This window comes from Siphateles boraxobius, unplaced genomic scaffold (genome assembly GCF_051911475.1).
Source record: "Siphateles boraxobius isolate OS27281-9 unplaced genomic scaffold, OSU_SipBor_1 127, whole genome shotgun sequence".
Lineage (NCBI taxonomy): Eukaryota > Metazoa > Chordata > Actinopteri > Cypriniformes > Leuciscidae > Siphateles > Siphateles boraxobius.
In genome coordinates, this window is record NW_027508730.1 from 514497 (window position 1) to 537500 (window position 23004).

A 23004-nucleotide genomic window follows, 5' to 3' on the forward strand; every position below is an offset into this window, starting at 1 on the left:
AAAACTAACTTTAGCTGGAAAAAACATTTTTCAAGAACCACAATAAAACCAAACCAATCTCTGTTACCTTAAATTATATGTTTATCTCTGTAAAGCTGCTTTGAAACAATCTACATTGTTAAAAGCGCTATATAAATGAGGATGACTTGACTTGACACACACACACACACAAACAAACACACACACACACACACACTCTCTCACACACACACACACACACACACACACGCTAACTCACAGGTGTGTGTGACAGTGAGTCGGGAACACAGGATCTCCATGTAGGATCTTCTCAGGCGTTCTGCAGGAACAGGAGATTCTGCATCGGTTCAAGCGCTTTCACGTTTCAGATCCACAAATATGATCAACAGGAACACACACTCCACAGACAGCTTATATTTTCCCTTTATAGTATAAAAAATGTTTATTAAAATATGTATCAAATATTATTTGGTTTTTGTTACATTACTTTTTTGTACTAACTATAGTGCTATACTGTTAGAGGTTTTATTTTTTATTTATTAATTTAGTCATGTAAATCAACATTTTATATATTTAAATCAATGTATTTAAAAGCATATATTTATTTTAGATCAAAGGCATTTATTAATTCATTAATTAAATATAAATTGTTTTTCTCTAAACTGTTCTCCTGAATTAAACGAATCAACCAGAAAACATGAAAGACCTTCATCTTCATCATCATCTTAAAGAACATAAGGGCAGAAGCTTCATATTTTTCACATTGTTGTTGTTTGTAAAGACTGGATGAGGATTTTAGGAGAAAAATAATTTCTTGGACTCATAAACAGTGACTCGAGCTGAAGAAATATCTGAGAAACATTTATATTAGGCTAACTCCAGAATGTTCTATTGTTTTTGCTTCTTACAAAAGTGTATTGAAATCCATGACTATAAGCAAGCCATCAAACATCATGATATGAAAAATAATCACCAATCGTGTGTGATATGAGAGATTACAGTTAGAGCTGGACACACTACTGTATCTGGGTCATATTCTGAGTCTTAACTCTGATTTCTATGATGATGATGATGATGATGAACGAAGATGACAATGATGATGAAGATGATGATGATGATGTTCTCACCTGTGACTTTGGCCTGTGGTTCCGGGATCTCCACTAACACTGATCTCTGATCAGCTTCATCTGCCATTTTAAACTCTTTCTTCTCTTCCTGCACGAATCGATCGATAATCTCTCAGTTTTTCAGTGCGAAGCTAAAAGAGCCTTCAGTATCGCGCCATAAACTACTGAAGAAACTAAGGAAATAAAAAGGACTAAATAACAGTCGTGAAATTAATCAATGAACATTAATAAACAACAGAGTAAAGTTATAGCGTGCGCGCGCTCAGCTCTCATTCATTCACCAAAGCCCGCGCACTGCATTTACCGCGTGTGCGGGGCTTCCTATTCCCGCGCGCTGATTGGCTCAATGCAGTGGAGAGGCTCGATTTTGATTGGCTGGAAGTCTGTGTTGTGCTGTAGAAGCTCTGACTGTATGAATATTTGATTTTTAATAGTGTAATAATAATAATCAATCAATAATTGTGACTTAATCTGATGTGCAAGATATAAAAAAGTCTTTATTAACATCCAGGCATCAAAAATACTTCTTATGCAAGTGCATCTACACATTGACGGAATCAAAACCGTAACAGTGATTACTACCAACTAAATAAGTACAATAATTGAGTTTTGTCCAAAGAAAACCAGAAAAAAGCAAGATTCAACACCGTAAGATGAAAGATGGTCAAGATGAGTTTATCACAGCGTTTTTCTATTTCTGAATATGATAAGAAGTCTCATTACAGCACCAAAAGAGATCAAATAAAATGAAAGACGATAAACATAAAACATTCCTCTCGGTCGTGTCACTCATGATTTGGCAGGTTGGTTCATCATGTTGAGGTTGTTATTAGACACACATTTCCCAGGTTTCAGTGGGGTTTGTGCGTTGACCGATCCTTTGGGTTTGGGAATCCTGGTCGGTCCAGGACGCCGGAATGATTCCAGAGGCATCTGAGAAACAGAAAGTCCAGTCAAGTCAAGTCCCCTTTTTTATACAGTGCTTTAACCGTATAGATTGTTTCAAAGCAGCTTACATGATAATAGGAAATTACAGTAACAGATTGTTTGACTTTACAGCAGCTTTTTACTGTAAAAACAGGTCGGTCAGAATTTAGAGACTCGATCAAAAAGAAAAGAAAAGAAACTCGATCAGATGTGCTGATATATGAGTAGATGTGCTGATATATGTGTGTATGTGAGTAGATGTGCTGATATATGAGTAGATGTGAGTAGATGTGCTGATATATGAGTAGATGTGAGTAGATGTGCTGATATATGAGTAGATGTGCTGATATATGTGTAGATGTGAGTAGATGTGCTGATATATGAGTAGATGTGAGTAGATGTGCTGATATATGAGTAGATGTGCTGATATATGAGTAGATGTGAGTAGATGTGCTGATATATGTGTGTATGTGAGTAGATGTGCTGATATATGAGTAGATGTGCTGATATATGAGTAGATGTGAGTAGATGTGCTGATATATGAGTAGATGTGCTGATATATGAGTAGATGTGAGTAGATGTGCTGATATATGTGTAGATGTGCTGATATATGAGTAGATATGAGTAGATGTGCTGATATATGAGTAGATGTGCTGATATATGAGTAGATGTGCTGATATATGAGTAGATGTGCTGATATATGAGTAGATGTGCTGATATATGTGTAGATGTGAGTAGATGTGCTGATATATGAGTAGATATGAGTAGATGTGCTGATATATGTGTAGATGTGCTGATATATGAGTAGATATGAGTAGATGTGCTGATATATGAGTAGATGTGCTGATATATGAGTAGATGTGCTGATATATGAGTAGATGTGCTGATATATGAGTAGATGTGCTGATATATGTGTAGATGTGAGTAGATGTGCTGATATATGAGTAGATATGAGTAGATGTGCTGATATATGTGTAGATGTGAGTAGATGTGCTGATATATGAGTAGATGTGAGTAGATGTGCTGATATATGAGTAGATGTGCTGATATATGAGTAGATGTGAGTAGATGTGCTGATATATGTGTAGATGTGCTGATATATGAGTAGATATGAGTAGATGTGCTGATATATGAGTAGATGTGCTGATATATGAGTAGATGTGCTGATATATGAGTAGATGTGCTGATATATGAGTAGATGTGCTGATATATGAGTAGATATGAGTAGATGTGCTGATATATGAGTAGATGTGCTGATATATGAGTAGATGTGCTGATATATGTGTAGATGTGAGTAGATGTGCTGATATATGAGTAGATATGAGTAGATGTGCTGATATATGAGTAGATGTGCTGATATATGAGTAGATGTGCTGATATATGTGTAGATGTGAGTAGATGTGCTGATATATGAGTAGATATGAGTAGATGTGCTGATATATGAGTAGATGTGCTGATATATGAGTAGATGTGCTGATATATGAGTAGATGTGCTGATATATGAGTAGATGTGCTGATATATGAGTAGATGTGCTGATATATGAGTAGATGCGCTGATATATGAGTAGATGTGCTGATATATGAGTAGATGCGCTGATATATGAGTAGATGTGCTGATATATGAGTAGATGCGCTGATATATGAGTAGATGCGCTGATATATGAGTAGATGTGCTGATATATGAGTAGATGTGCTGATATATGAGTAGATGTGAGTAGATGTGCTGATATATGAGTAGATGTGCTGATATATGAGTAGATGTGCTGATATATGAGTAGATGTGAGTAGATGTGCTGATATATGAGTAGATGTGAGTAGATGTGCTGATATATGAGTAGATGCGCTGATATATGAGTAGATGTGCTGATATATGAGTAGATGCGCTGATATATGAGTAGATGCGCTGATTTATGAGTAGATGCGCTGATATATGAGTAGATGTGCTGATATATGAGTAGATGCGCTGATATATGAGTAGATGCGCTGATATATGAGTAGATGCGCTGATATATGAGTAGATGCGCTGATATATGAGTAGATGTGCTGATATATGAATAGATGCGCTGATATATGAGTAGATGTGCTGATATATGAGTAGATGTGCTGATATATGAGTAGATGCGCTGATATATGAGTAGATGCGCTGATATATGAGTAGGTGCGCTGATATATGAGTAGATGTGCTGATATATGAGTAGATGCGCTGATATATGAGTAGATGCGCTGATATATGAGTAGATGCGCTGATATATGAGTAGATGCGCTGATATATGAGTAGATGCGCAGATATATGAGTAGATGCGCTGATATATGAGTAGATGCGCTGATATATGAGTAGATGCGCTGATATATGAGTAGATGCGCTGATATATGAATAGATGTGCTGATATATGAGTAGATGTGCTGATATATGAGTAGATGTGCTGATATATGAGTAGATGTGCTGATATATGAGTAGATGCGCTGATATATGAGTAGATGCGCTGATATATGAATAGATGTGCTGATATATGAGTAGATGCGCTGATATATGAGTAGATGCGCTGATATATGAGTAGATGCGCTGATATATGAGTAGATGCGCTGATATATGAGTAGATGCGCTGATATATGAGTAGATGCGCTGATATATGAGTAGATGCGCTGATATATGAGTAGATGCGCTGATATATGAGTAGATGTGCTGATATATGAGTAGATGTGCTGATATATGAGTAGATGTGCTGATATATGAGTAGATGCGCTGATATATGAGTAGATGTGCTGATATATGAGTAGATGTGCTGATATATGAGTAGATGTGCTGATATATGAGTAGATGCGCTGATATATGAGTAGATGTGCTGATATATGAGTAGATGCGCTGATATATGAGTAGATGGGCTGATATATGAGTAGATGCGCTGATATATGAGTAGATGCGCTGATATATGAGTAGATGTGCTGATATATGAGTAGATGCGCTGATATATGAGTAGATGTGCTGATATATGAGTAGATGCGCTGATATATGAGTAGATGCGCTGATATATGAGTAGATGCGCTGATATATGAGTAGATGCGCTGATATATGAGTAGATGCGCTGATATCTGAGTAGATGCGCTGATTTATGAGTAGATGCGCTGATATATGAGTAGATGTGCTGATATATGAGTAGATGCGCTGATATATGAGTAGATGCGCTGATATATGAGTAGATGTGCTGATATATGTGTAGATGCGCTGATATATGAGTAGATGTGCTGATATATGAGTAGATGTGCTGATATATGAGTAGATGCGCTGATATATGAGTAGATGTGCTGATATATGAGTAGATGCGCTGATATATGAGTAGATGCGCTGATATATGAGTAGATGTGCTGATATATGAATAGATGCGCTGATATATGAGTAGATGTGCTGATATATGAGTAGATGCGCTGATATATGAGTAGATGCGCTGATATATGAGTAGATGCGCTGATATATGAGTAGGTGCGCTGATATATGAGTAGATGTGCTGATATATGAGTAGATGCGCTGATATATGAGTAGGTGCGCTGATATATGAGTAGATGTGCTGATATATGAGTAGATGCGCTGATATATGAGTAGATGCGCTGATATATGAGTAGATGCGCTGATATATGAGTAGATGCGCTGATATATGAGTAGATGCGCTGATATATGAGTAGATGCGCTGATATATGAGTAGATGCGCTGATATATGAGTAGATGCGCTGATATATGAGTAGATGTGCTGATATATGAATAGATGCGCTGATATATGAGTAGATGTGCTGATATATGAGTAGATGTGCTGATATATGAATAGATGCGCTGATATATGAGTAGATGTGCTGATATATGAGTAGATGTGCTGATATATGAATAGATGCGCTGATATATGAGTAGATGTGCTGATATATGAGTAGATGTGCTGATATATGAGTAGATGTGCTGATATATGAGTAGATGCGCTGATATATGAGTAGATGCGCTGATATATGAGTAGATGTGCTGATATATGAATAGATGCGCTGATATATGAGTAGATGTGCTGATATATGAGTAGATGCGCTGATATATGAGTAGATGCGCTGATATATGAGTAGATGCGCTGATATATGAGTAGATGCGCTGATATATGAGTAGATGTGCTGATATATGAGTAGATGCGCTGATATATGAGTAGATGCGCTGATATATGAGTAGATGCGCTGATATATGAGTAGATGCGCTGATATATGAGTAGATGCGCTGATATATGAATAGATGTGCTGATATATGAGTAGATGCGCTGATATATGAGTAGATGTGCTGATATATGAGTAGATGCGCTGATATATGAATAGATGTGCTGATATATGAGTAGATGCGCTGATATATGAGTAGATGCGCTGATATATGAGTAGATGTGCTGATATATGAATAGATGCGCTGATATATGAGTAGATGTGCTGATATATGAGTAGATGTGCTGATATATGAGTAGATGTGCTGATATATGAGTAGATGTGCTGATATATGAGTAGATGTGCTGATATATGAGTAGATGCGCTGATATATGAGTAGATGCGCTGATATATGAGTAGATGCGCTGATATATGAGTAGATGCGCTGATATATGAGTAGATGCGCTGATATATGAGTAGATGTGCTGATATATGAGTAGATGCGCTGATATATGAGTAGATGTGCTGATATATGAGTAGATGTGCTGATATATGAATAGATGCGCTGATATATGAGTAGATGCGCTGATATATGAGTAGATGTGCTGATATATGAGTAGATGTGCTGATATATGAGTAGATGCGCTGATATATGAGTAGATGCGCTGATATATGAGTAGATGCGCTGATATATGAGTAGATGCGCTGATATATGAGTAGATGCGCTGATATATGAGTAGATGTGCTGATATATGAGTAGATGTGCTGATATATGAGTAGATGTGCTGATATATGAATAGATGCGCTGATATATGAGTAGATGCGCTGATATATGAGTAGATGCGCTGATATATGAATAGATGTGCTGATATATGAGTAGATGCGCTGATATATGAGTAGATGTGCTGATATATGAGTAGATGCGCTGATATATGAGTAGATGTGCTGATATATGAGTAGATGTGCTGATATATGAGTAGATGCGCTGATATATGAGTAGATGCGCTGATATATGAGTAGATGTGCTGATATATGAGTAGATGCGCTGATATATGAGTAGATGTGCTGATATATGAGTAGATGCGCTTATGAGTAGATGTGCTGATATATGAGTAGATGTGCTGATATATGAGTAGATGCGCTGATATATGAGTAGATGTGCTGATATATGAGTAGATGTGCTGATATATGAGTAGATGCGCTGATATATGAGTAGATGTGCTGATATATGAGTAGATGTGCTGATATATGAGTAGATGTGCTGATATATGAGTAGATGTGCTGATATATGAGTAGATGTGCTGATATATGAGTAGATGTGCTGATATATGAGTAGATGTGCTGATATATGAGTAGATGTGCTGATATATGAGTAGATGTGCTGATATATGAGTAGATGCGCTTATGAGTAGATGTGCTGATATATGAGTAGATGTGCTGATATATGAGTAGATGTGCTGATATATGAGTAGATGTGCTGATATATGAGTAGATGCGCTTATGAGTAGATGTGCTGATATATGAGTAGATGTGCTGATATATGAGTAGATGTGCTGATATATGAGTAGATGCGCTGATATATGAGTAGATGTGCTGATATATGAGTAGATGTGCTGATATATGAGTAGATGCGCTTATGAGTAGATGTGCTGATATATGAGTAGATGTGCTGATATATGAGTAGATGCGCTGATATATGAGTAGATGTGCTGATATATGAGTAGATGTGCTGATATATGAATAGATGCGCTGATATATGAGTAGATGCGCTGATATATGAGTAGATGTGCTGATATATGAGTAGATGCGCTTATGAGTAGATGTGCTGATATATGAGTAGATGTGCTGATATATGAGTAGATGTGCTGATATATGAGTAGATGTGCTGATATATGAGTAGATGCGCTGATATATGAGTAGATGTGCTGATATATGAGTAGATGCGCTTATGAGTAGATGTGCTGATATATGAGTAGATGTGCTGATATATGAGTAGATGTGCTGATATATGAGTAGATGTGCTGATATATGAGTAGATGTGCTGATATATGAGTAGATGTGCTGATATATGAGTAGATGCGCTTATGAGTAGATGTGCTGATATATGAGTAGATGTGCTGATATATGAGTAGATGCGCTGATATATGAGTAGATGTGCTGATATATGAGTAGATGTGCTGATATATGAATAGATGCGCTGATATATGAGTAGATGTGCTGATATATGAGTAGATGCGCTGATATATGAGTAGATGCGCTGATATATGAGTAGATGTGCTGATATATGAGTAGATGTGCTGATATATGAGTAGATGCGCTGATATATGAGTAGATGTGCTGATATATGAGTAGATGTGCTGATATATTAGTAGATGCGCTGATATATGAGTAGATGTGCTGATATATGAGTAGATGCGCTGATATATGAGTAGATGTGCTGATATATGAGTAGATGTGCTGATATATGAGTAGATGCGCTGATATATGAGTAGATGTGCTGATATATGAGTAGATGTGCTGATATATGAGTAGATGTGCTGATATATGAGTAGATGTGCTGATATATGAGTAGATGTGCTGATATATGAGTAGATGTGCTGATATATGAGTAGATGTGCTGATATATGAGTAGATGCGCTGATATATGAGTAGATGTGCTGATATATGAGTAGATGTGCTGATATATGAGTAGATGTGCTGATATATGAGTAGATGTGCTGATATATGAGTAGATGTGCTGATATATGAGTAGATGTGCTGATATATGAGTAGATGCGCTGATATATGAGTAGATGTTAGAGATAACATCAACTGCCGTCTAATCCAGTGGAAGCATGACGATGGGCTTGAATGCATCGGGCTTAATGTTATGTCTCCCCAAATGTCCTTTAACCTTATTGGCCTGTATAGACCACCCTCTTCCACATTCGTTTTGTTTTTAGACCAACTAAAGAGTATTTTAAAATAATGTAATTCTGGGAAAGAGGTTATTTTAATGGGGGAGTTTAACATAAACTGGGAAGATAAAAACAAAAGAAATGCCCTAAAACGAATTATAGATACCTTTGACATGACACAGTTAATTAAGGGACCAACACGAATAACACAGAGTTCAAAAACATTGATAGACCTGATATTCAGTAATAAACCAGAGAGAATTGTTAAAACACTCAATTTGGTTACCGGGTTATCGGATCATAATTTGACACTAGAAGTTAGGAAACTGTCAAAAACACGTTTTAATTGTGGTGTAAATAAGCCTAGTCACTTCAGAATACCGAAGGGACAACAAAATGACTTTGAAAATGCAATTAAAGGAATAAATGGAATAATCTACTTTCTTACTCTGATGTCGACTCTGACTGTCAGATCTTTCTCTCCACAATTCAACGTACAGTGAATAATTTCTTAAGGAGAACTAAACCCGATTTTTAAACCCGACTAAAGGTTTTCCATGGTTAAGTACTGACATGCACAACCTGATGAAAGAATGAGATTCAGCATTGAAAGCAGCCTTAAAATCAAAATTAGTAACTGATAGACTAAAGTTTGTAGGACTACGAAATAAGGTAACAAAGGAGATTAGGAAAGCAAAAGCTAATTTTTATCTTAATGTCATTGATCAAGCAAAGGGAAATACCAAACTAATATGGGAGAACATAAAGAGGCTGACCGGAAAACATCATAGTGGTAATAAACAGCGCCTCGAAATCTATATAAATAATAGGATTACCCAGGACGAAGCTCAAATAGTATCAGCTTTTAATTCATACTTTGTAGAATCAGTATCGTCACTGATACATAATCAATCTATCAATCCATTAATTATGATGCCTGTAAATTACGATAAACCTGTATTTGAGATTCATGAAATATCCGAAGCTAAAGTGAGAATGATAATAAGGTCCCTAAAAAATTCCAAAGCTAAAGATGTGTATGGACTGGACACAATGTTCTTGAAAGTGTTTAATGAATGTTTGTCTAATCCATTAACACATATTATTAATAGATCCATTAATGAAGGAATTTATCCCAAAGCGTGGAAGACAGCTATAATAACACCGATCCACAAAACAGGTGATACTCCAAAGGTCTGTAACTACAGATAAATTAGTATATTACCTATTGTGTCAAAGGTAATTGAGAGATCTGTAGTAGAACAACTCATTAGTCATCTCAGTAACAGCCCATTTACATTGCATCCTATGCAGTTTGGTTTTAGATTGAATCATTCAACGGAAACTGCAAATCGCTTTTTTTAGACCTAAAAAAGCGTTTGACACTGTGGATCACTGTGTCCTATTAAAAAATGTCAATGTTTAATGTCTCCCCCAATGTAATGAAATGGATGCAGTCCTATCTGCAACACAGGGAGCAAAGGGTTAGGATAAATGATGAGGTATCGTCGGCGATTAGTTGTAATATTGGTGTACCTCAGGGATCAATTTTGGGGCCCCTGTTGTTTAGCCTGTACATAAATGATCTCCCGACTGAATGCAATGAGTCTGAGATTCAAATGTATGCAGACGATACTATCATTTATGTACATGCGCCGAACAAGCAGCAAACAGCATACAAGCTCACGGCAGTGATGGACGATGTTATGCAGTGGCTTAGTGATTCCCGTCTTTATTTAAATATAAAGAAAACCAAATGTATGTTCTTCACAAAGAGGTCAACGGATAATTCTGTAGCAAATATTTATATTGCAGGGGAACAACTGTCAATGGTATCTGATTTCAAATATTTAGGTATAATAATTGATTTTAATCTTACATTTAAAAAACAAATTAAAAAAGTTATAAATATAGTAAAAATGAACATGTCAAATTTCCGTCATATAAGAAATTGTTTGACTACAAAGGCAGCTACAATATATTTGAATGCTATGATCATGCCATATTTGTTGTACTGTTTGACTAGCTGGGCACAAGCCTCCAGCACAACACTTAAACATGTGCAGTTACTGTACCATCAAGCTTGATAGGAAGCCTAATATCATCACTGCTACTGCTTAAAAAACATAATTTAATCACTTGGGGCAATCTTATTAAATTCACAGACTCTTGTCTTGTTTTTAAAATTTTACATGGCCTAGCTCCCCCACCACTAACTGCTTTTATAAAACAAAAAATACTGTTATTAGACATACAAGGTCTGTAACAAGAGGGATTGTGTCGTACAAATGAGAAGAACTGCCTTTGGTCAGTCAGCTTTTTCTGTGAGAGCAGCACACACTTGGAACAGTTTGCCTACGTCGATTAGAGACGTTGTTTCATATGGGCTAATTAAGATTAAATTAAAATCATGGCTAAAAGACAATCAAGTGTGTACTCATATTCTGTAGTTTTCTAAATCATCTGATTCATGGTTTGATTTGATGTCCTTGTTTAATGTATTTTATGAACTTTTATGAAATGTGTTTTAATGTATGTATAAGTATTGTTGATTTTCTGAATGTATTTTATCGGTCATTACATCTGCCCAGTGACTGCAGTTGAAAATTAGCCAAGATGGCAAAACTGGCACATTTACGTAAGCGTTTATTAATGTGCACGGTCCCTGTAACTTTAAACTGATTAAATAAATAAATAAATAATAAATAAATAAATATAGTTATCATTATAGTTATCGTTAGGGATGCACCGATACCACTTTTTAAGGATCGAGTACGAGTACCGATATTTTTTTCCTGGTACTCGCCGATACCGATACCGATGCCTGTTGTAATTTTCTAAGAACATTCTTATGTGCTTATATTCTTATGTGTCCAATAACCTCCAAAGGGCAAAACCAAGGACATAATGAATGTAATTTTTACCTGCCTGTCACAAAGTTGTCAAAGTGCTAAAGAAATCACAGACAACAAGACAATCAAATTTGTCATAAAGTGCCAAAGAAATCACAGAACAAATGTTTATAACATAACGCTGAGTAACAATGTAATCACAGCCGAAAGTGTAAAGTGAAATATTAGAGTGTACTATTAAATCTAGCAACACTAGATTTACGTTCTGTCAGTTACGTCACGTGAGGTATCGGTCTTTGGTATCGGGGTATTTTTACGAGTACGAGTACAAGTACATGAGATTGGTATCGGTATCGGTGCATCCCTAGTTATCGTTCTTGGTGTGGACGGACCTTTAGAAGACTGTTAGCTGTGTTCTGGAAATGAGAGATTATACAGATGTGTGATGTGATGAGATGACCAGAAGATGGCGCTGTCAATCACTCATCAGCTCCAGCACACTGTACACACACACACCTCATGCCTTTCTGTCTTTGCAGGGAAATGATTCACTTGTCATTTATTTTTTTCCTCCATAAAGAAAAACCAGTTATAGAACAGCGAACACACTCTGTCACAATTATGACCAGAAATGGACAATTAAGAGTCTGCTGTTTAAAACAAATAAAGAGCTGTATGAGAATAGTTATTATGCGCAGACATCAGGAAACTCTGTATATTTGTGCAGTGTGTGCATGTCAAAAACATCTATCCCGATTTGAAGCTTGTGACATATACACACACATCAACCCGATCACATGTTCAGCGTTCATGTAAACACTGCATTCAGATTCAATCGCAATGAATTCAGTCCGACTGAAACAATAGTTGTGCATGTGTGTGTGCGTGTGTGTGTGTGTGTGTGTGTGCGTGTGAAGTCTCTAACTGAGCTCTCCGAAACCAACAGCCTGCAGGTTTACGTCAGACATGAAAAATGCTGATATGTGGGTCAGGCTGTGTTGGGCTCGAGTAATAAGCAGAAACACACACGGGTCGAGTCCGAGATGCACGTAATGAGCGCTAATTACAAGTGTCCTCGCGCTCTCTCTCCACGGTCACCATAGAAACTAAACAAGGCTTTTGTTTGGGCCTCAGACCCGCCTCTACACCTCTTTCCTTCACTCGGTTCTTTACTGAGGAGATCCTCTGATCATCGACTAATCTTAGCTGGACATCTGAATCTAAACCGGCTTAAGAACAGCTAAACTACCGTTTCAGACGTTTAACTGTTTTATTCACAGGTTTCACTGCAAATAATGATGTTCTACTTCTGTGTTTTTGTCCTGTTAAATCAGCCGTTTTCTGACAAATCTATCAAAATCAAGTGAGTTTGTGCTTTAAAACAAGAACAAAAAATCTGTCAATGAGGTCAGAAAAAGAATCTTGTTTTCCTTTTGAATTAAGTTTATTCTTCTGACCAAATTGAGATATTTGTTTTCGTTTCAAGCACCAACTGATAGGCTACGTGTTAGAAAACCTCTCCAGTAAATCTCGTTTGTTCTGGAAAGCGAGACAGAAACACTGAGGAAGAGCGTCGTGTTTTGCAGTGTAATCATGTGGATCTGTGTGTAAACTATATCAGCCATAACTTCACTGCAAAAAATATATTCTTACCAAGATACTTTTACCGGAAAAGCAAAATAACACACATTTACGTCTTGATTTCAGATACATTTTGTGAAGTTTATGTTTAAAACAAGAGAAAAAAAGCTTGTTAGATTTATATTTTGCTTCATTTTGCTGAAGAACATGTAGGCTACATCTTGTTTTAAGGATGTTTAGATGTTTTGGAAAACAAGGCCAGTAAGGAAAATAATTTTTGCAGTGTTGAATCCTCTAATGAAGATGATCATGCATCGTCTCATTTGTGTTTCAGCATCATGGATTCGAGCTGAAAGAGAGTGTGTGTGTGTGTGTGTGTGTGTGTGTGTGTGTGTGTGTGTGTGTGTGTGTGTGTGTGTGTGTGTGTGTGAGATTCACTAACAGGGCTGATGAGACATCGTCTCGGTTCATGATCACAGCTGTTCCCGAGCCCTTCATGAACAGAAGTGTGTTTAGCCAGACAAGCAGAGGATACACACTCCAGACGGCACAGATTTCAGCCTGAATCAATTTAACGCTTGATATAGTCCTCATGTGTGTGAGCCGATTCATTAAAAAGAACACTTATAGCATGCTGTAATGTACCAGTGCGTTTGACAGATATTTAGTTTCAATATACTTCTGCCAAAACTTTTTTGACCAGTGCATGCAAACTCATCAAGTTAATGCTTTAACTTTCTACACACTGCAGAGCTTTAATGTTGTTTTTCTTCGGAGTCAAATCTCATGCGGCAGCAAAGGCCCATGCAGACGGTCAGACTTTTCCATGATATCACTGCAGAAGACTGTAGATTCCCTCAGTGAGAGCGAGCGATGCTGGCGGACCGGCCAAACATCAACTCAAACCATGCAGACTCATTTTCTCAGTTATCACAGGTATTATTTACTTTATAAATGTAGTACTTTGGGCCAGATTTACTATCAGCTTCTCCAGCGCAAACCCTCTTTAGGTGTTAATCAGGATTTACTAAAGACTCGCAGTGAAACATTAGCGCTGAAAAGGCGAGGACAGGGTTATTTCTGCGGCTGCATTTGTAGGAGTTTCCCTTTCAGACACAGCGTTTATGAGAGGAGTATTTCAATGAATCCTGCAAGGTGATTTACTAAGGTTTGCGCTCATCGGTTTACTGGTAGCCTATTTGCGCCATTATTAACCTCCCAAATAAGCACGTCTTGAACCAAACGCTAATCTGCGCTGCTCTTGGTAGATTGTGTTGGTCATTATGGAAATTATCCAGTTCTTTAATTTGTTTCGTCTTAACTTTACACTCCCATCGGCACTTTTATGGAATTGCGCTCTCACTCTAATTTGCCGTTTAGTAAATCTGCCCCTAAATGTCTTATTAATGGTTAAATGTTGTCCGAAACGAGCATTTGATAAATGAAATCATGTAATATTACATGATGAATGTGTGCATGTGTAGGCCTACCTCATCAGAATGTATCAAATGCGTAAAATAATAGTAAATTAATCTATAACAAACAAATTAATAACAAATTAATAAATTAATTGTTAACATTCTAATTTTAAAGGTAACACTTTACATTAAAGTTCATTAGTTAACATTAGTTGATGTATTAACTAACAAGAACTAACAATGAGCAATACATTTGTTACAGTATTTATAAATCTTTGTTAATGTTTGTTAGTAAAAACAGCTGTTCGTGTTTTTTCGTGTTAGTTCACAGTGCATTAACTAATGATAATAAATACAACCTTTGATTTAAATAATGTATTAGTAAATGTTGAAATGAATATTAACTAATTCACCTTATTGTAAAGTGTTACCTTAATTACTAACAGAAACCCAACATAAAATGTAAGAGGAAAATAAAAAACAAACCAAAAATGTGTTTGTACATCAATCTGTGAACTTTAATGGTACAGGATAATTTGCTGTCTAGCAAAAACAGTAAGTGCACTTAACCTCAAAGTGAAGTGAAAAAGCACAAGTGCTTGTGTTCTCGTTATGTGTGGGTTTTCTCTGCCTTCGATTTACATATCATGCACATAAACATGTCATTATTAGAAACAAACAAATCAAACCAACAAAAGGAAGTAGAGTTGCACTGGTTAGCCAGTCAAGTTATTGCAGTCAAGAACACCAGATTTGAGGGATTGTAGGAGCAGTAGACGACGGGGTCAGGGGTCGACGGATGATCAAGGGACACACTCTTCTACAGTCACTAATCAAACACTAGCCGGTTCAGGTCAATCACAGATATTACTTACTGTAATTTGTGAGGGCCGTGAGATGGGGCTGGATGTGGGTTTTATCACGATGCTGCTTGTGATTTTGTTGTTGGCTTTGGCGTTGGACAGCACTGGGATCCTTTGCTCCGGCCCGAGGGAGTAACAGGGGCTGACGGGTTTGCCTGAGGTGTTCACGGCTTGAATGTAGGGGCTCCCTAAGTGAATATGGATTTTGTTGTCATCAGTGGTAATGACGTTTGGACCTGAGCTGTTGGACCTCTGTAGTTGCCAGCTGTTCTGCCTTTCCGGGCTCACGCGGAATACGGGATTAGATCCGGCGAACTCTCCCGGGTCAGGGGATCCAGTGGTTACGGACACGATCTGAATGGGTGACATGGCCCGGTCCGGGGTCAGTGATCCGCAGGACTCGGGAGATAGAGTTTGGGAATAGGCTGGCATTGTGAGCGGAGACAGGGATCGATCGGGAGTGCCGGGAGTCTCCGGAAGAGGAGGAGAAACCTTGGGCTTGTTGGAGGGTGAGATCGGGGAGTTCTGAAGGATTGTGATCCGCTGTTTTGGAGCTCCACTTGTCGGGATGACCGCCGTGCTTGTAAAGGACTGGGTGCTTTCAGTCGTAGGACTCGTGATCTCGAGAGTTGCTGTGTTGTGCCCGAGATCAGGGGTCACTTTGATATGGAGAGGTTGTCCAGGACTGTGTGTGAGGAACACGTCCCCCTGCTGAACGTGATTCCCGTTCTGCCTCGGTTGTATCTTGCCATTCATCGAGTGCTGACTTTCTCTAGTCTTAAGGAAAGGGCCTCTTACTCTTCTCATGTTGTTGTTAAGGTTGTTGACATTGTTCATGAGCGACGGAGTGCATTTTGTGAGGTTGATCTCATTGTAATTGTCCTCGTCCTCTGGATCGCTCTCCACGTAGAGCTTGCCGTTGACCAGGGCACGTTCCAGCGGTGCCAGATTCCTGTAATTCGGGGATAGGGTGTCGGTTGGGTCCGTTTGGACTTCCTTTGTGGAGACTTGCAGATCTGAGAAACGTCTTCCGTTCATTCCCGGTCGTAAGCTCTTGCTGAAGCGACGGTATCTTTCCAGTTCTCGCGTAAGACTCTCCATCTCTCTGGCCAGCTCTTTATTCCTGACCTCTTGCTGGGTGAGTTTTCTCTGTAGGGTCGTGTGGTCTGTTTTATAGCGGCAGATGGATTCCTCGGTGCCCATGTACTCGTGGATCTTCTCTTTCAGGGCTTCTACCTCTCTAGTGAGATGACTGGATTTGGCCTCTTCCTCTTTCAGACGCTTGTATAAGATGTGCTCTTGGTTGGACTCCTCTTTCTCAGCCAACTGGTACTTGGACAGTTCGTTCCTGGACATCTCCAGTTCCTCCATCAGGGCTTTTGCTCGTTCCTGCTCATTGGAGTATCTCCTCTCCAGGGATTCGAACTCATCTTCAGTCTTCAAAAGGTCACCCTCAACCACCTTCATCTCCTTTAACTTCCTCCTGAGGCGTTCCACTTCCTGGGTCAAATCTTTCACTTTGTTGTCCTCCTGTTGGAAGCGGTAAGGACCAGGGCTCTTCGTGTGCTCCTCTTTGGATTTGCTCCTCAATAGCTCTCTTTCCACTGCTTCCAGTGATTGAAGCCTCTTTTTCATCATGCTGACTTTAGACTGAAGATCACCGTTTTTCTCTTCTTCCGCTTTCAGCTTAGCTTTGAGCTCATCCCTCTCCCGAGTGGCAACACACATCTTCTCCTCCAGTTCGGCCTTCGAGCGCAGGGCTTTCTTGCTCTCTTCGATCAATTTCTCAGTGACTGTGTTGACTTTGTCTTGTTCTGCCTGCAGTTTCCCACTGCTGTTTTGCACTTTGTCCTCCATCAGCTTTAACTTTTCGGCCATGGCCTTTCTCTCATCCACCAGCATGACGGTCAGTGTCTTCAATTTTGTCAGATCCTCTTTCAGTGTCAACTCCATCTTCTCCAAATGGTCTTCGGTAGCCTCAAGCTCCTTGATTCTGACTCTTAGCACATCAAGTTCATTGGACATGTGTTTAGTCATGGTTCGCTCTTTCTCCAGGTTGTTTTTCAGTGAACTGCACTCCTGCTTGCTCTTCCCAAAGGCGTCCTCTAGTTTCTCCAGCTCCATGATTCTGTGATTCAGCTTGTCCACCTCCACCTTTAAGCCACAGCTCTGGCTCGACTCCTTCTCCAGCTTTCGGTGGAGATCCCTGCACATGTCCTCCATCTTGATCAACTCCTCATCTTTCCCTTCCATTTCAAGCACTCGTTTCCTCAACTCCTCCACCTCCGCCACAAGGCTGGAGTTTCCACACTCCCCTCGGCTGATCTTATCCCGTATCTCCTGCAGTTCTTCCTCTGCTCTATGGAGGGTCTTGTTGGTTTCTTCGAGTTCGTCTAACTGTCGGCTGAGCGCGGAGAGCTTCTGGCGTAGCTGTCGGTTCTGGGCATCTTCATTGGTCAGTTTGGCAGTCATGGCGTCCTGCTCTTGGTGGAAATGGCAGGCCTGGTTGCGTAACTCCTCTTCCAAGCGGTGCACTTTATTCTCCTCTTCTTGCAACCGGGTTTGGGCGGAGCTCAGCTCGTCTTGGGCGTGTGTGACCGTGTTCTGGAGCTCCTGGACTTTGGTGGTTTGTTGGGTCAGCTGCTCTGCGAGACGCTGCTGCTCGTCGACCACCAGGAGAGCGAAGGACTTTAGCTTGGTTAGCTCGTCCTTTAGACTTGTGACTTTCTTTGTGTTCTCTTCTTCCTTTCTCTCCTGGTATGTCTTTTCCTGATCAATGAGCAGTTTCAATCTGTCAAGAGAAGAAAATAGGAAAATATTGTTAAGAGGAGACATCCAGAACAGCCTGTTTTTTTAAACATAACATTTTAAACGTTTGTTGTAAAGGTTGATTCACACTGCACCGACCACCATGGATAATCACCAGATTACAGTACGCCATTTCTCAGACATTCCACGACCCATCAAATGATAAATCTATGAAACCAAGTTCAATGCTAACAGACGCCAAAAGATTAAAGGTTCCTGCACACTGAGTCCGAAATTCTCGTCTGAAATTTTCCCACATTAGAAAATAAATATGACCTCACGTTAATTCAATTACGCTTACACACTACCTTCGAAACTTTCATCCGTCATAAAAAAATTGGGATGGGGTTCAATTTTCTGCGTTTTCCGCATCCGTAGCAAGCATTTTGACAGAGGTGTTTTGACAATTCAGAGCCACCGAATGACGCATACGAAACTTTCAGACTGATCCGACAAAACCTGACAAAGATTCTGTTGCCGTCTGTCGGTGACATTGACATACAGTAGATATATAGAAACACATAAGCCTAAAGTGAAAGTTAACTGAACTGGTATTCAACTGGGAACCTCTGTGTCCATGTTTGTTCATGTATATAGAGGTATAAATGTAAGCAGGGCTTGACATGAAAGCCACTCAGCATTTTCACTGGCCACAATTTTGTCATGAGGGAAAAACTGCCATATAGATATTTTTAATATAATCTCATAATTTGTCAGACGGTATATTAGGCTGCTGCCACTTTAAGACCTGACGTACTGACCCATTATACTGTTTTATATAGCCAATACTTGTCTTTATGTGTGCGCACTTTGGGTGTGAGTAAGGGTGTCACGATTTCGATTTTAAATCGAAATCGATCGAAATTAATTCAGAATCTCGAACTTCGAATAAAAAAATGGAATCGTCGATGCTGCCACGCCCCCACGTCACGTCCGGGCGGCGTGCTAAGTGGAAAAAAAACACATGTTGAAGTGCTGCGAGTCTATGGTCGACCTCCTCTAACTTACCTACAGCCACTGAAAAGATAGCATTGCAACTGCAGATGCAGGAGACCCATCGACAGAACTTGAACCCCCTCCTCTTTCGTTGAAGTCGCAGGTGTGGATGTTTTTTGGATTTCCAGTGAGTTATGTTGACAACGTTCGCGCTTCAAAAAAGCCACAGTTTGCAGACATCCCAAGTCTCGCGGAAGTTCCGGGAGTCTCCCGCAGATTGATAGCGGCTCCCTGATGCACGCGAATGAGTTAAATCTCCCGGAATCTAGAGTGAGCGAGCAAGAGCGCGCATGCGAGACAGAAAAAACTGCTCCAAACCGTATAGCGCGCGCACGGCAGAGAGGGAGAGAGCGAGAGACCTTGTGTGTGCCTCATGAAGCGCATGTAAGACAGAGAGCATCCTGATTGGCCGGTTTCGGCTCTAAAAAAAGTTAATGTAAAAATCGAGAATCGAATCGAACCGTGACCTTAGAATCGAAATTTAATCGAATCGAGGATTTGGAGAATCGTGACACCCCTAGGTGTGAGCACAAAATCTGCGGGAATGAGTAAAATTATGCTCAATACGTGCAATCCCTCGCCCTGTAACACCAACAATATACATCCGGAACAAATGAAACGAGAGAGTAAAGGGTTTGTGTGTAGCTCTGTCGGAGAGATGAGAGAGAGAAGCTGGTATTGTGTCTCCTGCGCAAGAGTTTCAGATATTTCAGTATCGATATGTAAAGAAAAATCTATATTTTTGACAACACTACATTCCACTTAGTTTATCATGTCAGTTGACGTTTTAAAAGCATACAACTGAAAAATCTATATTATATAAAATTCAACCTGCCAAAGTGGCTAGTAGGAGTGATTGCGATACACGCCGACGCTGAAATACATGCATTTGGCGGGTGTTAATGTCAGGCCATGATTGTAAGTAAAACCCAGTAGACTCAAACTGGGGCAGTGTGTTTTCCAGAAGTCGGGCAGAGAGAGGGTCACGATGGCGAACGCTTCCCTGTTCCCTAAAGCCGGCAGCGCTGGAGAGTGTTTTGACTACAGAAGGAACATTACAGTGGAAGTGGAAAAAGACTCTTAATAAGGGGGTTCCTCTATAACCCCCCCCCAACACACCCATGAACACCACCACCTTCCTTCAGTGGTTTTATATTTGAAGGAATTCCCCCTCCTCCAAAGGCCATTACTGGCTATGTAAACAAAGCCAGTTTCATGGGCTCCTAACCAGCAGTGGACTGGGATGATGTCAGTGGGACGAGGCGTATTAAAGTGTGTCACTCATACGTGGCTTCAGCCACTTAAAAGTAATGGAAAATCAGTTTAATAATAATAACAGAACGATAGAAAATAAAAGTCAGATTCTGAAAATACAGTATTATAATCACAGTGCAGTGTCCTACAGAACATGAACCAAAGCACCAGTGAGTTCCTTTATAAACCGTGACGCTATTCTCTTCTAGATCTGCTTCATTATTTTCCTGTTATCTCTGTGAAGATGCTTTGAAACTATCTGTGTTGTAAAAAGAGCTGTATAAATAAAGGTGACTTGACTTGAGACAGCATAATTCTATTCTATGAGATTTTACAGACTGAACATTCATACAGCGTCCTCACTACTGATGCTGGGAATATCTGTGGCGTTATGCTTACATTGGTCTCTTGGTGACTTCATTAAACATTTGTGGTTCGCTATTAACAGAAGAAAATGAAAGTGTTGAACGGCGTAAGATTGAAGCGCTATTGTGCGAACGCTCACTTATCATCATCCATCACAGGAACAAAAAACACATGCATCTGAACAGCCTCATAAACTCAAACCTCAAGCTGCATTTCTCTGTGATTTATTGGCATGATAGATTTATGCATCCGTTTATATATTATCTGTCCTAATCAGTATGCAAGATTAAATCCAGTGCATTCTGAGACACGGTACACACACTCCACAGTGTGCCCGATGAGCCTGGATCATGAGCAGTAGTCAACATTTGAAGTGGATCAAAAACATTCATCAAAGTTGTCCAAGGGACAAGAACGGGTATTGTTCAAAATTCATGTATAACTTTGATGAAAGGTTTTGATCCACTTCAACTGTTGACTACTGTACTATTTTCAGTGTTTAGTGTGCATGCTTGCTAAGAAGGAATAATGAATTCAGCTGGACGCAACAGTACAAGATAAAGGACTGATGTAAGTCTTAAAGCTGCCGCACTTTACTTTCCCACAACTGAACTGTGTGGTGTTTACATGAAATATGTTAATTGAGACACAACCTATGATTCTCAGCAAGAGGAATGACACGTCTTCTGTCATCATGTAAATACTGGCACTCGCATTTATTCAATCTTCTAACCACCGAAGCACATTCTACATTAAACCGTGAGATCAATCTCAACATGAACCGTGGCGTTTCTCATGAGGAAACACACAGAAACATGACGGGCCTGAAACAGCTCAGGGAATCAGTCCTCCATTACAGAGAAACACTCCTTCCCTGTTTTAACCTCGAACGCCCGATCGACTTGGACTCGCTCCCGAGAGCCCAGATTTTTACAGAGAAAAGTCAGGAAAAGTCTATGCCATGGAAAAAAGACTTTAATATGGAGTTGGAAAAGCCTGTGAGAAGGATTTAATGTTGTCATGAATAAAGGTGTGTGAAATCTCAAGACGATCTGAGAGAACGTGGAAAAACTCGACTACAGTTAAATGACTTGTACATTTTGTGTGTTTCTGTTATATTATATGTGAAGATGCATGAAAACAACAACGTCCTGAAATGTCGCACAGAACACGAGACGGACGCCGAATGCCGATAATTAAAGCATTATGGGATAAAAGACTCATCTCGAAACACGTTTGTCCAGCAGAGGGCAGCAGATCTGAGACCAATCGCTCATACCGGGATTATAATGCTCAAAAACACTGAACGAGCTTTAAAAGGACTAAACTTTACAAAATCCTCCACAACGAGACCATGTTAAAGATAAACGCAGGAGTTTAGTGAGATGAAGAGCAGAAAGAGCTCATTCCTGCACTGTTGAGTAACTGTACTGAAGATAATAACTGTGTAACAAGAGTTAATAACAGGACTGAAGTTAATGACAGTGCGTGACCTGATCATGTTCATCTAACAATTATAATCTTGTCCTTTTCCAAAATCTGCTCATTTTCCCGTATTTAATATCAACCCTGAATGCAGCATGAAATTAAGTTGAATGTAACTAAACAGTGAAACAAACTGATGAACATCATCTGCAGTGATTCTGCATTTTACAATGTTATTAAGACTGAATTCACACGAAACCACAGATTGAACATCATCATCATCATCAGAACACACTGATCTGCACTGCATTTCTACTGTTCGAAGTTTAACAACAGATTTGATGCAAAGCAAA

At 39.3% G+C, this 23004-nt stretch overlaps 2 protein-coding genes across 5 annotated transcripts in view; both read right to left on the reverse strand.

The window, feature by feature from the left end:
• The window catches only part of LOC143733929 (uncharacterized), a 28552-nt gene extending 27137 nt beyond the window's left edge, over positions 1-1415 (reverse strand). Inside the window, exons 1-2 of one of the 2 annotated variants that reach the window (XM_077225171.1) lie at positions 1107-1415; positions 239-298 (exon numbers count right to left, since the gene is read on the reverse strand). In XM_077225171.1, the coding sequence (XP_077081286.1) occupies positions 239-298; positions 1107-1173 (127 nt within the window). In that variant the 5' untranslated portion in view covers positions 1174-1415. The remainder of the gene's footprint in view (positions 1-238; positions 299-1106) is intronic. The other variant, XM_077225170.1, reaches the window with a different exon arrangement.
• A 168-nt stretch (positions 1416-1583) lies between these two features.
• The window catches only part of filip1l (filamin A interacting protein 1-like), a 77724-nt gene continuing 56303 nt past the window's right edge, over positions 1584-23004 (reverse strand). For all 3 annotated transcript variants that reach the window (XM_077225163.1, XM_077225165.1, XM_077225164.1), the window contains 2 exons: positions 15815-18593; positions 1584-2039 (listed from right to left, as the gene is read on the reverse strand). In XM_077225163.1, coding sequence (XP_077081278.1) covers positions 1896-2039; positions 15815-18593 — 2923 coding nt within the window. In that variant the 3' untranslated portion in view covers positions 1584-1895. The remainder of the gene's footprint in view (positions 2040-15814; positions 18594-23004) is intronic.